A 13,451-nucleotide genomic window follows, 5' to 3' on the forward strand; every position below is an offset into this window, starting at 1 on the left:
CACCTGGACCCCACCCCATACTGCAGCATTCGTTTAAACCATACCTTTCACTCTCCTGTCTTTGGAAGAGGGTGTAAGTCACTCAGCCCTCCCCCCACCAGCACACTACAGATGCTCGCCTGCTGGGGGCTCTGCCAGCATCACTTCCGTGAACTCTTGGCAACCTTGGACGCAGCCTTCATCCTGTCCTCCTTTTAAGCTTGAGGAAATTTAAGGGGTCAGATTATTTACTCAAGGACACACTGCTTAGAGCAGCAGAGATAACATTCCAAGTAGGCATTTCAGTCAAAATTCTGCTTTTAAATACTAAGTTGGCCGAGAGGCCAGCGCGGTAGCTCACGCCTGTAATTGCAGCACTTTGGGAGGCTGAGGCGGGTGGATCACAAGGTCAGGAGTTCGAGACCAGCCTGGCCAGTATGTTGAAACCCCATATCTACTAAAAATACAAAACTTAGCCAGATGTGGTGGCGGGCGCCTGTAGTCTCAGCTACTTGGGAGACTGAGGCAGGAGAATCCCTTGAACCCGGGAGGCGGAGGTTGCAGTGAGCCAAGATTGTGCCACTGTACTCCAGCCTGGGAGATGGAGCGAGACTGTGTCTCAAAATAAAATAAATAAAATAAAATAAAATAAAATAAATAAAATAGAATAAAATAAAATAAAATAAATATTGGCTGAGAGGTGTGGTTCACACCTGTAATCCCAGCACTTTGGGAGGCCAAGGTGGGAGGATTACTTGAGCCCAGGAGTTTGAGACCAGCTTGGGCAACACAGCAAGACTCCGTCTCTATTTTTAAAAATAGACAAATATTAAATTATCCATTGTGTTTATTTCCTTTAGATACTACCATTTACTAATTAGAACTAAAATTATAAAGCTATTCACAACAAAATACTCATTTCACTTAACTCAGAGGATGGGGGTGGATGGCTTATTACCTTTTTTTCTACATACTGTTATTTGAGGTATAAGGAGAAAAAGGGAATTAAAAGATAGTGAATGTTGCTTTTTGGTAAATAGAACATCCCAATTTTGACTAAGGTGGTGTCTTGAACCAACAGGACTAGGATAGACAATTGAATAAATGCTGTCGAGCTCATTTGCTGTCCATTTGCAATGAAAAATGAAGGGCAGAGTTCTATTTCGTACCTCCACCTCTTCATACCCCCACCTTTATACCCCCACCTTCATATCCTCACCTTCCATATCCCCACCTTCCTTACCCCCACCTTCCATACCCCACTTTCATACCCCCACCTTCATACCCCCACTTTCCATACTGCTACCTTAATTCCCCACCTTTTCATACCCCCACATTCATACCCTACCTCTTTATACCCCCACCTTCATACCCCCACCTTCATACCCCCTTCATACCCCCACCTTCATACCCCACCTCTTCATACCCCCACCTTCATACCCCGACCTTCATACCCCCACCTTCATACCCTCACCTTCATACCCTCACCTTCATACCCCACCTCTTCATATCCCACCTCTTCATACCCCCACCTTCATACCCCCACTTTCATACCCTCACCTCCATACTCCCACCTTCATACCCCACCTTCATACCCCACCTTCATACCCCCACATTCATACCCTACCTCTTTATACCCCCACCTTCATGCCCCCACCTTCATACCCCACCTTCATACCCCCAACTTTCATACCCCCACCTTCCATACCCCACCTTCAAACCCCCACTTTTGTACCCCCACCTTCATATCCCCACCTTTCATACCCCACCTCCATACCCCACCTTCATACCCCCACCTTCATACCCCACCTCTTCATACCCTCACCTTCATACCTCACTTCTTCATACCCTCACCTTCATACCCTCACCTTCATACCTCACTTCTTCATACCCTCACCTTCATACCCTCACCTTCATACCTCACTTCTTCATACCCTCACCTTCATACCCCACCTCTTCATACCCTCACCTTCATACCCTCACCTTCATACCCCCACCTTCATACCCCCACTTTCAATACCCCTACCTTCATTCCCCACCTTTTCATACCCCCACATTCATACCCTACCTCTTTATACCCCCACCTTCATACCCCACCTCTTCATACCCCACCTCTTTGTACCCCCACCTTCATACCCTCACCTTCATACCCTCACCTTCATACCCTCACCTTCATACCCCACCTTCATACACCCACCTTCACACTCCCACCTTCGTTCCCGACCTCTTCATACCCCCACCTTCATACCCTTACCTTCACCTTCATACCTCACCTCTTCATACCCCACCTTCATACCCCCACATTCATACCCCACCTTCATTCCCCACCCCTTTATACCCCACCCCTTCATACTCCACCTCTTCATACCCCCCACCTTCGTACCCCCACCTTCCATACCCTCATTTTCATACCCCCGCCTCTTCGTTTCATACCCCCACCTCTTTTTTTTTTTATTTTTTATTTTTTTTTGAGACAGAGTTTTGCTCTTGTTGCCCAGGCTGGAGTGCAGTGGTGCGATCTCGGCTCACAGCAACCTCTGCCTCCTGGGTTAAAGAGATGCTCCTGCCTCAGCCTTCCAAGTAGCTGGGATTACAGGCATATGCCACCATGCCCAGCTAATTTTGTATTTTTAGTAGAGATAGGGTTTCTCCAAGTTGGTCAGGCTGGTCTCAAACTCCCGACCTCAGGTGATGCACCCGCCTCGGCCTCCCAAAGTGCTGGGATTACAGGCGTGAGCCACTGCGCCTGGCCTCCCCCACCTCTTTGTGCTCCTCCTCTCACCACTCCTCAGCCTTTGGGTAAATTTGCGGGAAAAAAAAAAAAAAAAAAGCTGTCCTCTGGGCACATTCCTTAGCCTGCAGAAGGTGCCTCAGGCAGACAGAGCCAACCCAGGGTATAGTGCTTAACAGGCTGGGGGAACCCAGCTCTGGCCATGTTGTAGTTGTTCCTTGCTCTCTAGTCCTGACTTTGCACCATGCACAAAACTAAATTCCAGATGAATGAAAGGCCTACAAAGAAATAAATACATCATATATAAACAGGTAAAGCTGTATATACTGTATAAGTCTTAGCAGAAAATAAGGGAGACTTTATTACTTCAAGATGAGGAACTTCTTTCTAGGCAAGGGCCAATAAGCAATGGCCATATTGAAAACTTGGATAAATTTGATTCTATCATCATTAAAAGCTTAAGAAAATTTAAAAGGCAGAAAAACAATGAAAGAGATCATATGTGAAACATATCAGACAATGGATTCATATACACAACCAACTTATGCAACTTAATTTTAAAAAATCAAGAAACCACAAAATAGGCAACAGATGAATGAAAAGGCAATTCCTTGCAAGAGGAAATAGAAATAAACGATAAAAATATAATCAGGGCAAAGCAAATGAAAACAAAAATTATTTCTGCTCATCAGATTGGTCTGCTTAAATGTTTGATAATATCAATCATTGACAAGCAGCGTGGACACTTTCACAGATGGCAGGGGCAGTGCAGAAGGGCACAGCCACCCGGGGAGCAATGTGGCACCAGCTCAGAACCTGCTACATGCATAGGCTCCAGCATTTTCTCTGAGGTTTCACACAGTGCACAAGGGAACACACACACAGGTGACCATCACAGCCCTGCCTGTGATAGCAAAACTCTGGAAACAACTAAGCCTCTATCAAAATAGAATGGATATGTGGATTGTGGTATATCCCTATGGTGGAAAACCATTCCCACTTACAACAAATGAACCAGGGCTTCGTGTATCAGTGTGGATAAACCTCATTACAATTTGTCGAGTGAAATTAGTAAGCCAGTACAATTCCTTTGGGTGGAGAAAACACAGATGATACCATTCAAGGATGATACACACAAAACTGATAACAGTGGTTACATCTGAGTAGGTGAAGGAGATTATGGGTGATGGTCAAGGGAGATTACTTTTAAGTACAATCATTTATTTTCTTTAATTAAAATATATTCATTTGTGACATTTGTAATTACAATTAAATTTCAAAAATATAAATGCAAACAACCTTGGGAGGAGTAATACACAAAGTTAAAAGAAAAGAAGCAATGTTCTCCAAAGATGTGCTTGCATCATTGTCCAGGTGCCCCTCTGCAAGTGAAGGGGAAAAGCCTCCATTACGTTTTTGTTTTCCAGGTGACAGTTCCTGGGGGCAAAGGTCATTTGAAAGTTTGGAGGAAGCTCATTATTTTCCAGACTAGTTTAGAAAAACCCCAACATGAGAGGTACCCACCACACCAGGAGGCTCCTCAGCCAAGCAGAAGCAGATGGTCGAGGGAACTGTTTGGGTAATGTGGTTTTTTTAGGATCTGGAGGTAGATCTGATACCGCAGAGCTGATTCCAGGATTATAAATGCTTACCACACCTCAAGGCCAAGTTGATGCACTTGGGGAATGGAAATTCCATAGCTGGGAGCCAAGGACTTGACTTTTCCCACACCCTAAGTTTCAAGTCTTCAACATATCAGCAACACATCCCTTTTCAAACCACTGATAACATTCCTGAATGAGACTTGGAATTTGAAGAGCGCTGTATCAGGACTTGTGCTATAAGCACTTTCTTATTTGACTTTTACTTGACCTTCAAGAGAATTTTTCTCCTTTTATCTAACCCTAAAAGAAAGAAAACAAGACTTGGGGTTCCTCCCTTTTCCCTCCTCCCTGCAGCTTCCTATGCATGCAAAGAAGCAAACAACAACTTTTCACTCTATTAGGGGAAATTCAGCGCCTAGTGGGCAAATCTCTAGGTTAGAGGCTTCTGAGCAGACAGGCAGGAGGAGATTGGACTCCGCAGACACTGTTTCTTTGTAGTCCCAGGTCTCTGCTGCTGGTGATTAAATGGTCTCTTTCCAGGATGGGAGGTACATGAATCCATTTTAAGTGTCTTTTACTATCAGCTCTCTGGTTAATAACAATTGCCATTAATATAAAGAGATAATTTGTTATTTATTTAAGAGATGGGGTCTCACTCTGTTACCTAGGCTGGAGTGCAGTGGCACTATCATGGCTCACTGCAGCCTTGAACTCCTGGGCTCAAGTGAGCCACCTTCCTCAGCCTCCTGAGTAGCTGGGACTACAAGGCACATGCCACCATGCCTGGGTAATTTTTTTTTTTTTTTTTTTTTTTTTTGGAGATGGAGTCTCACTCTGTTGCCCAGGCTAGAGTGCAGTGGCGTGATCTTGGCTCACTGCAACCTCTGTCTCCCAGGTTCCAGCAATTCTCTTGCCTCAGCCTCCTGAGTAGCTGGGACTACAGGTGCATGCTGCCATGCCCAACTAATTTTTTGTATTTTAGTAGAGACGGGGTTCCACTGTGTTGCCCAGGCTGGTCTGAAACTCCTGAGCTCAGGCAATCTGCCCACCTTGGCCTCCAAAAGTGCTAAGATTACAAGCGTGAGCCACCACGCCCAGCCAATTTTTTACGTTTTTGTAGAGCCAAGGTCTCTCTATGTTGCTCAGGCTGGTCTCAAACTCCTGGGCTCAAGTGATCCTCCTGCCTCAGACTCCCACAGCACTGGGATTATAGGGGTAGGCTACTGCTCCCGGCCAAGAGATCATTTAAATAGGAAGAGGATTAGAGAGTATTTAGGTGCCTGTTGAAGTGTTTTGTTTCGTTTTTGAGATGGAGTCTCACTCTGTAGCCCAGGCTGGAGTGCAGTGGTGTGACCTCGGCTCACTGCAACCTCCACCACCTGGGTTCAAGCGATTCTCCTGCCTCCACCTTCGGAGTAGCTGGGACTACAGGTGCACACCACCATGCCCGGCCAATTTTTGTATTTTTAGTAGAGACAGGGTTTCACTATGTTGGCCAGGCTGGTTTCGAACTCCTGACTTCAGGTCATCTGCCCACCTCAGCCTCCCAAAATGTTGGGATTACAGGCGTGAGCCACTGTGCCCGACCTGTTGCAGTGTTTTAATCTCATTGTCATTTTTATTCCTCCAATGACCTTCCCTTGACATCATCAGCCCTAGCTTTGGGGGTTTAAGGATGAGGGCACCCAAATGGGTCACCCAAGGAGACCCAGCCAACCGGGGCCCGAGACAGGATTTGAAGACAGATTTTTCTGAGCCAAAAGCTGGTATGCCTACCCCTACTCCCAGCTGCCAGGTCACCAGTCAGAGCTTCAAGCCACACCGCCTCGAAATTGCACAAGTTGCTGCCAGAAGAATGGCCCCTTGGATGAGGTCCCCGCCTACTGAGAAATTATGCAGAATGATTACAAAATGGTACAAATTACTATAGACTCCTGCACCAGACTGGAACTCAGCAGGCCCAGCCTTGCCCAGGCCCAGCCCTGGGTGTGTCCTCAAAGGGCTGGGAAAGAACTTGGGCCTTCTCCAGTTATTCTCTTGCCCTTGGCCAGGATGCCAGCTCTTATGCAGGAGCACTCAGGTGAACACCTCAGGCTTCTCAAGGTGTGTTATGCACGAATGCAGGACGAGGGAGTGGACCCAACCCCTGGCCTGCCTTCCTCTCCCTCTTGTGGTCACCAGCACCCCCTCTTCTTCCCTGGAAGTCCCTAGCCAGGCCAGCAGCCCACTCTCTCCCAGCTTCTAAAGGCAACACATCACCCCTCTGTCCTGCTGTACATGCCTGCAGGGAAAAACAAACACAGGCAATGCCCCGGCAAGACCTCCGTTGAGGTCTGCTGTGCTGTATAAGGATAGGTGGCTATCCCTTGGGTTGGGGTCTTTGTCACTGCTTGTGGGGTTTTCTGGGAATGATGCAGCTGTGCTGGGTGTTTGATGTAAGAACCATGGTCTCACCAACTTTGTGCCTTGTCAGCCTTGTCCTATCTGACCCTCCGGCTGCACTGAATCACAGGTGGCTCTGCCACCACTTTCCCAGGTGTCCACAGACGAGCAGGGGTGTAGCGAGCAGCACTCACTCACCAGCTTTGCAGATGTTTAGACAGCCCCTCCCCATGCTTGCAGGAATTCTGCTCAGGTACAGGGATGTGTTAGAGGCTGGGATTGTGTAAGTGGGTCTGGAGAAACTTCAGTTAGTAGCACCAGTTTTTTGTGTTTTTGTTTTTGGGTTTTGTTTGTTTGTTTGTTTTGGTTTAGTTTGAGACAGAGTCTCGCTCTGTCACCCAGGCTGGAGTGCAGTGGCTCAATCTCGGCTCACTGCAACCTCTGCCTCCCGGGTTCAAGCGATTCTCCTCCCTCAGCCTCCCAAGTAGCTGGGATTATAGGCACATGCCACCATACCCAGCAAGTTTTTGTATTTTTAGTAGAGATGGGATTTTATCATGTTGGCAAGGCTGGTTTCAAACTCCTGACCTCAAGTGAACCGCCCACCTCAGCCTCCGGAAGTGCTGGGATTACAGGCGTGAGCCACCACAATGGGCCTGTAGCACCAACTGCTATTGGCTTTGTCATGGGAAAGCTGACATTAAAACTGGCCTCATTTGTTGGGTGACAAGTTATTTCTGCCCTCAAAGAAGGAAATTTTGAAGAAGCAAGCGTAAGGGATGAGATTGAAAGTCTGTGAGAATTAGAAACAAACAAATAAATCAACACAAACTTGTCCAAAAACAACTTCAAAAAAACACCCAAAATCCCTTCAGTGGGACAAAATCCAACCGTCAGAGGGGAGAAAGTGTTTTGTGATGCTAACTGCTGCTGGCGGAGGGCCCAGTGGGTATATACACATGATTCTGAGGGGCAGGACTGGCCCTGGAACACTAAACTCTGGTCCATTTGTGAGATTAAATCCCTCTGCACTCTGGGACAAGTGAGTCAGGACTGAATGGAAGGGGAGGGAAAAGTTGCTGGGAGCTGGGGCTGGGGGGGATGCGGGGGACCAAAAAAAAGTCCCCACATCCAGCAGGGAAGGGTCCACAGCGATCCAGCCAAGTGCAACCTCTGTGCTTGTCCACCCTCGTGCCTTGGGGTCATGGTGCCTTCCTCTGCGCTAGAGATAGGTGGCATGGCATGATTGGTGACTTGGCATGGGAGTGCTGCTAAGTGACAGCCACAGACACCGTTAGCTTCTTGTGTGTGGCCAGATGTAGAGAAGGAATTGAGGAGGAAACTTGGAGGTCTGGAGATCCAGCCAACAGCATCGGCAAGAGCAGTACCCAGACAAAAACAGCCTGGCTGAAGGGAATCAACTGATGCCCATTCTGATGAGAATCAAGGCCATTTGGGGTTTTTATGTTCAAATCAATATGATGGTTGTGAAGGTAACCAAAGTGTGGAGAGGGAAATGTACCCAGTGACGGGGCTTCCTGCTGGGGTGGGAGTCCTCTCTTTGAGGTTTGCCAGAGGCTGTGGCCGGCCCTCCCTCACAAGGCCCTCTGCTTCTGATAGGTGTGTGGCTCTCCTGTTTGGGGCCACAGCCATGGTCCAGAATGAAGCAGGGCCTAGTCCCAGGGTGGTGGGGCTTCAGCAGATGTACCCAAACTCCCCTTAACCCCTTCCTTGCTTCTACCTTTTTAGTCCCTTCACTCCTTCCATTTTCATACACACCACCCTTTCTTTTTCTTGTTTTCCTAAAATTTTGTTTACAAAGTACTTTAAGCATACAGAAAACCACACACCATATTAAAATACCCATCACTCAGCACTGTCAAATGTCATCATTTCGCCATTTCATTTTAAGAAATAAAATCTTTCCAGGCACGGTGGTGCCTATCTGCAATCCCAGAGCTTTGGGAGACCAAGGTGGGAGGATTGCTTGAGGCCAGGAGTTCAAGACCAGCCTGCGCAACATGGTGAGAAAGTGTCTCTACAAAATAAATACATAAATAAAATCTCACACGTGACCGAGCCCATTGACCTGTGAACACTTTCATCCATTTCTCCTGTCTAGAAGTAACCACTATCCTGGATTAGGATTATAACCCCATACATATTAGGATAGCCTTTGTGTCTATGTGTGTATCTATAAACATACAGTACAGTTTTGCATGCGTTTATAATTTTAATAATATAACATGTAACAGTATTTTATTTTTAAAAAAACTTTTTATAGAGACGATCTCACTATGTTGTCCAGGCTGGTCTCCAACTCCTGGCCTCAAGCAGTTCTCCCACCTTGGCCTCCCAAAATGCTGAGATTACAGGCATGAGCTACCACATCTGGCCTAATAATATATTTTAAAACCTAAAATAGACGAAATAGTATTCTTTCAACATGTTATCAATATAAACATTATATGGATACATTTTATTTGTTAATTTGTTATGTCATAGTTGTACATATTTTGGGGTGTACAGGTGATATTTTAATATGCAATATGTAATGAGCAAATCAGGGTAACTGGGATATCCATCCATGTATCTTTTTCCTTGTGTTGGGAACGTTTGCATGGTTTTAAACTTCACATGCTGTATGTAATGCTTCTCGATTTGCCTTTTTTTTTTTTTTTTTTTTGCTTTCAAAATAAGCCTTGTGGGCTTTTATGTTTATACATGTGTTCATACATACAGTTCTGGTTCATTAATTTTTAACTGCTATGTAGCATTTTATACTCAATTAATGTATCCATTCTCCTATTAATGAACCCTTAGGTGTTCTCACAAATAATGGTGCAACAAATATTCTTCCAAAGGTATCTTTGGGCCCACGTGCAAGTTTAGTCTCTAAAGTACACATATAGGTTTGTGTATCTTTAACCCTACAAGATGTTGCCAAATTGCTTTCCAAAGTAGCTCTGGGGGTAATATTCCTCCAGCAGTGTAAGAGGTGCCATGGTTTGAATGTCACCTCTAAAACTCATGTTGAAATTTAATTGCCATTGTAACGGTATTAAAAGGTGAGACCTTTAACAGATCATTAGGTCATGAGGGCTCTGCCCTCGCAAATGAATTAATGCCGTTATCTTGGTAGCGGGTTAGTTTTCAAAGACGTGGTTTCCTGACAAAAAGAATGAGCTTGGCTGATTTCCTCTCCCTGTCTCCACTCACTTCTGCCTTCCGCCACGGGATGACTCTTACCAGATGCCAGAGTCATGCTCTCGGACTTTCCAGCTTCCAGAACCATGAGCCAAATAAACTTCTGTTCTTAATAAATTAGCCAGTCTGTAGTATTCTGTTATAGCAACAGGAAACAGAGAAAGACAAGGGGGATCCTGTTTTCCCACATCCTAGAGTATTTGGCATTGTCAGACTTTTTAAAAAAACTTTGCCACAGAGATATGTATAAAATAGGATCTCCTAATCATTTCCTCTCTCGAGGCCCCAGTGCTTCTGGAAGCTCCCCCTCTGGTCCTTACTGCAGTCACAGGCACCGAGGGGATGGATCAAGCATGAAGGGCTTGGCTGGCTTCCCTTCTGACCTCTAAGTCCTGGGAGTGTCCAGAGCTATCTGCTGGGCCCCCTTCTCCATCGACCTCTCTCCTTAGATAATCTCTCCCTGCCACAGTGCTTTAGAATGCCAGCCACACATGCCAGTGACTTCCAAACATAGAAAAATCTCCATCCAGAGTGTCAGAAGCTACTTCACAGATTTATTTGATGGCTGATAAGCAACTGAAATAAATTTAATCTGCCCGAAGTTCAACGCAGTTTCCCCCTCAAGTCTAATATTTCCCCATTGCTCCCATCTCAGTCAAGGGCAATGCCATTTATTAATTGCTCAAACCAAACACTTCAGAGCCATCCTTGATTATTCTCTTTCTACCACCCCCACATTCAATCCATCAAATTATATCAATTTCTATGTCAAATTGTTCCTAAATTCCCCTGTTCTTTCTAGTTCCACCGCTACCACCTCGGTCCAAGCTGCATCATCTCTTGCCTAGACCACTGTAGTTGCTCCTAATTGATCTTCCTGTTTCTCATCTTGCCCTTTCCAACCACCTCAGTGCCAAGGTGATCGGTTTAGACCATAAAACAGATGTAAAATGGCTTTCTCCTACTTAAGGCCTTCCAGTGGTTCTTATCATGGAAGACTCAAGGTGGTGAATACCATGATCTACAAAGTTGGCAAGATCTGATCCCTGCCTGCCTCTCCTCCTGCACACCTTCCTGGCCTCCAGAACTTTCTCTCCATGTGGAGGGCTCTTCCTTTGATCTTTTCATGGCATTCTTGTCATTCAAGGCTCTATCGCTTAAAAAAGACTTGCCCTGACCAACCCGCCCTGATCTGTTTGGCCCCTTTGTTGCTCCCACAGCATTACCTTCATCTGTCTTCATTCTGGAACTGCTCAATGCTTGGTTCTGGTGTCTTTCTGCCCCACCAGAATCTCATCTCCATGAGAACTGAGATCTTCTCAGCTCCACTCCCCATTTGTAGTACCTGGCATGAAGCGGGAGCCCATAAAAGTTTGTCGAAATAGTGAGTGAATAGATGGGGTCACATTTTAGAACAAGCTTTAAGTGCAAATGAAGTTTCCCTCCCAGAGTCTGGGTGGGATAAAAGCTACTTGAGACAAGACAACATTTCTCTTTAGTGAGAACAGTGCTCAAACTTCTCAGCCTCAGGACCCCTTGATGCTCTTTAAAATTATTATTATTGTTGTTATTTTTTTGAGATGGAGCCTCACTCTGTCGCCCAGGCTGGAGTGCAGTGGCATGATCTTGCTCACTGCAACCTCCATCTCCTGGATTCAAGTAATTCTCCTGCCTCAGCCTCTGGAGTAGCTGGGACTACAGGCACGCACCACCACGCCTGGCTAATTTTTTTGTATTTATGTACAGATCGGGTTTTACCATGTTGGCCAGGCTGGTCTTGAACTCCTGACCTCAAGTGATCTGCCTGCCTCGGCCTCCCAAAGTGCTGGGATTACAGGCATGAGCCACTATGCCCGGCCAATGCTCTTAAAAATTATTGAGGATCCCAAAGAACTTATGTTTGTATGGATCATATCTATAAATAGTTGCCATCTTAGAAACTAAAATGAAGGAATTTAATAACGCTTATTTTTAAACAATAATGGACCTGTTACCTGTTAATGTAAATAACATTTGTATGGAAAATTACTATGTTTTCAAAAAATAGTGAGCAGAGTGACACCCTTGAGAACAGCCGCTCTACACTTACAGTGCCTAGTACGCGCCAGGAAGGACTCTGTTGAATGAGTGAATAGGAGGGTGAAAGATTTTAGACCAGCCTGAAGGGTCAGATGCAGGTGCATGGATAGGTGGGATCTGAGATGGGGCCGCCTTTTCCCCTAGATGGCCCTGGGGCCCACTCCCCTCCTCCCCACTCACCCACCCCAGCCTCACTCAGTCCTTTCTCTTCCCTTTCCCCAACAATCTTCTCTCCACAGCAGTGCAAAGAATAGAACAAGAAATCATTTTGATGTCTTCAGAAATCAATATGTAAGCTGGATATATCTTTTAAATAAACTCATTTCTATAACAAAATAATCATTGTATGAATTTCAATCCTTCAAAGGGGGTTTCTTTGGAGGGTTTCCCTTGCCAAATGAATATTGAGGCCCAGTTTTGCCAAGATGTATTTATTCCCGTCTATATTCATGTTGAGAAAGCTAACTGGGTGTTATATTATCTTCCTTATTACAATACTGAAACCTAACAAACTGGGTGTCATATTCTTTTCCTTATTACAATACCGAAACCTAAGTTCTTCCCCTTTCTAAGGAGAAGCTGCCTCCTCCCCCTTTATTTTTTCCTCTGGCTAGAGGAAATTCACAGAGCCAAGATTAAAAAAAAAAAAGAAAGAAAGAAATAGAAAAAGATGGTCATCTCTGTTCCTATTGAAGAGCCTGAGTTCCCCGGGCGCTGTGGGCATGCCACGCCTCTCCATTTCCTGACGTCATACTATTTTTGTCTTTGAATAGCTCATTGACACAATTGCCTCGGAGATCGGAGAACTGAAACAGGAGATGGTGCGGACAGATGTCAACCTGGAAAATGGCCTGGAACCCGCTGAAACCCACAGGTGACCAGAGACACGGTTAGGTGATGGGTGCGAGAAAGGGATCGAGTGAACCCTGGCACTGCCAAGGGCTGACTTGTAGTCACTCCTCAGAAGTCTGGGAGCTGGGAGTGTGGTAGCAGCTCTAGATGAAATCCTCTGTAGGAGGTGGGAGTGGCCTAGGAACTAGTTGTCTGCTTGTTTATTTTAATCACTTTGAAGGCACTTGAACTTTATACTCTCTCAATTCCTCCTGGCACCAGAACCCGGAAACCTAAAATTGTCTGTGCCATATCCACCTACTCCCAATGATGGAAACAGTAACGCAGCAAGATCCAGCGTGTGCAAAGTAGAATTCAGTGTAGCCGTGTGAGTCTCCAGAAGGCTTACAGGGGAGCAGCTAAAGAGGATGGACTCATTTTGCATTCTCAGGTCAGAAAAAAACCCCAGCAGTCTCCAAAAAACCATTCACCTGACAAGCCGTGCAGTGATTGGAAACTGGATGTGGTTGTAAATTCGATACAAAGGGAAGACGGCGTGCTGTGCTGTTGAAGGCGATACCTGTGCACATACTGCACACTGTCTGAATAGGAGGCAAGGGACTGGTCTGTACCTGGAG

The 13,451-nt window shown here is 45.8% G+C and overlaps 1 protein-coding gene across 8 annotated transcripts in view; it reads left to right on the forward strand.

The window, feature by feature from the left end:
- RIN2 (Ras and Rab interactor 2) overlaps window positions 1-13,451 on the forward strand; it is a 251,239-nt gene that overhangs the window by 170,869 nt on the left and 66,919 nt on the right. For 7 of the 8 annotated variants that reach the window (XM_016937522.4, XM_063803173.1, XM_024352161.3 and 4 more), the window contains one exon: window positions 12,756-12,856. In XM_016937522.4, the coding sequence (XP_016793011.3) occupies window positions 12,756-12,856 (101 nt within the window). Of the gene's footprint in view, window positions 1-12,755; window positions 12,857-13,095; window positions 13,265-13,451 lie in introns of those variants that run through there. The other variant, XM_054674573.2, reaches the window with a different exon arrangement.

Source organism: Pan troglodytes, chromosome 21 (assembly GCF_028858775.2).
Source record: "Pan troglodytes isolate AG18354 chromosome 21, NHGRI_mPanTro3-v2.0_pri, whole genome shotgun sequence".
In the NCBI taxonomy this organism is placed as follows: Eukaryota; Metazoa; Chordata; class Mammalia; order Primates; family Hominidae; genus Pan; species Pan troglodytes.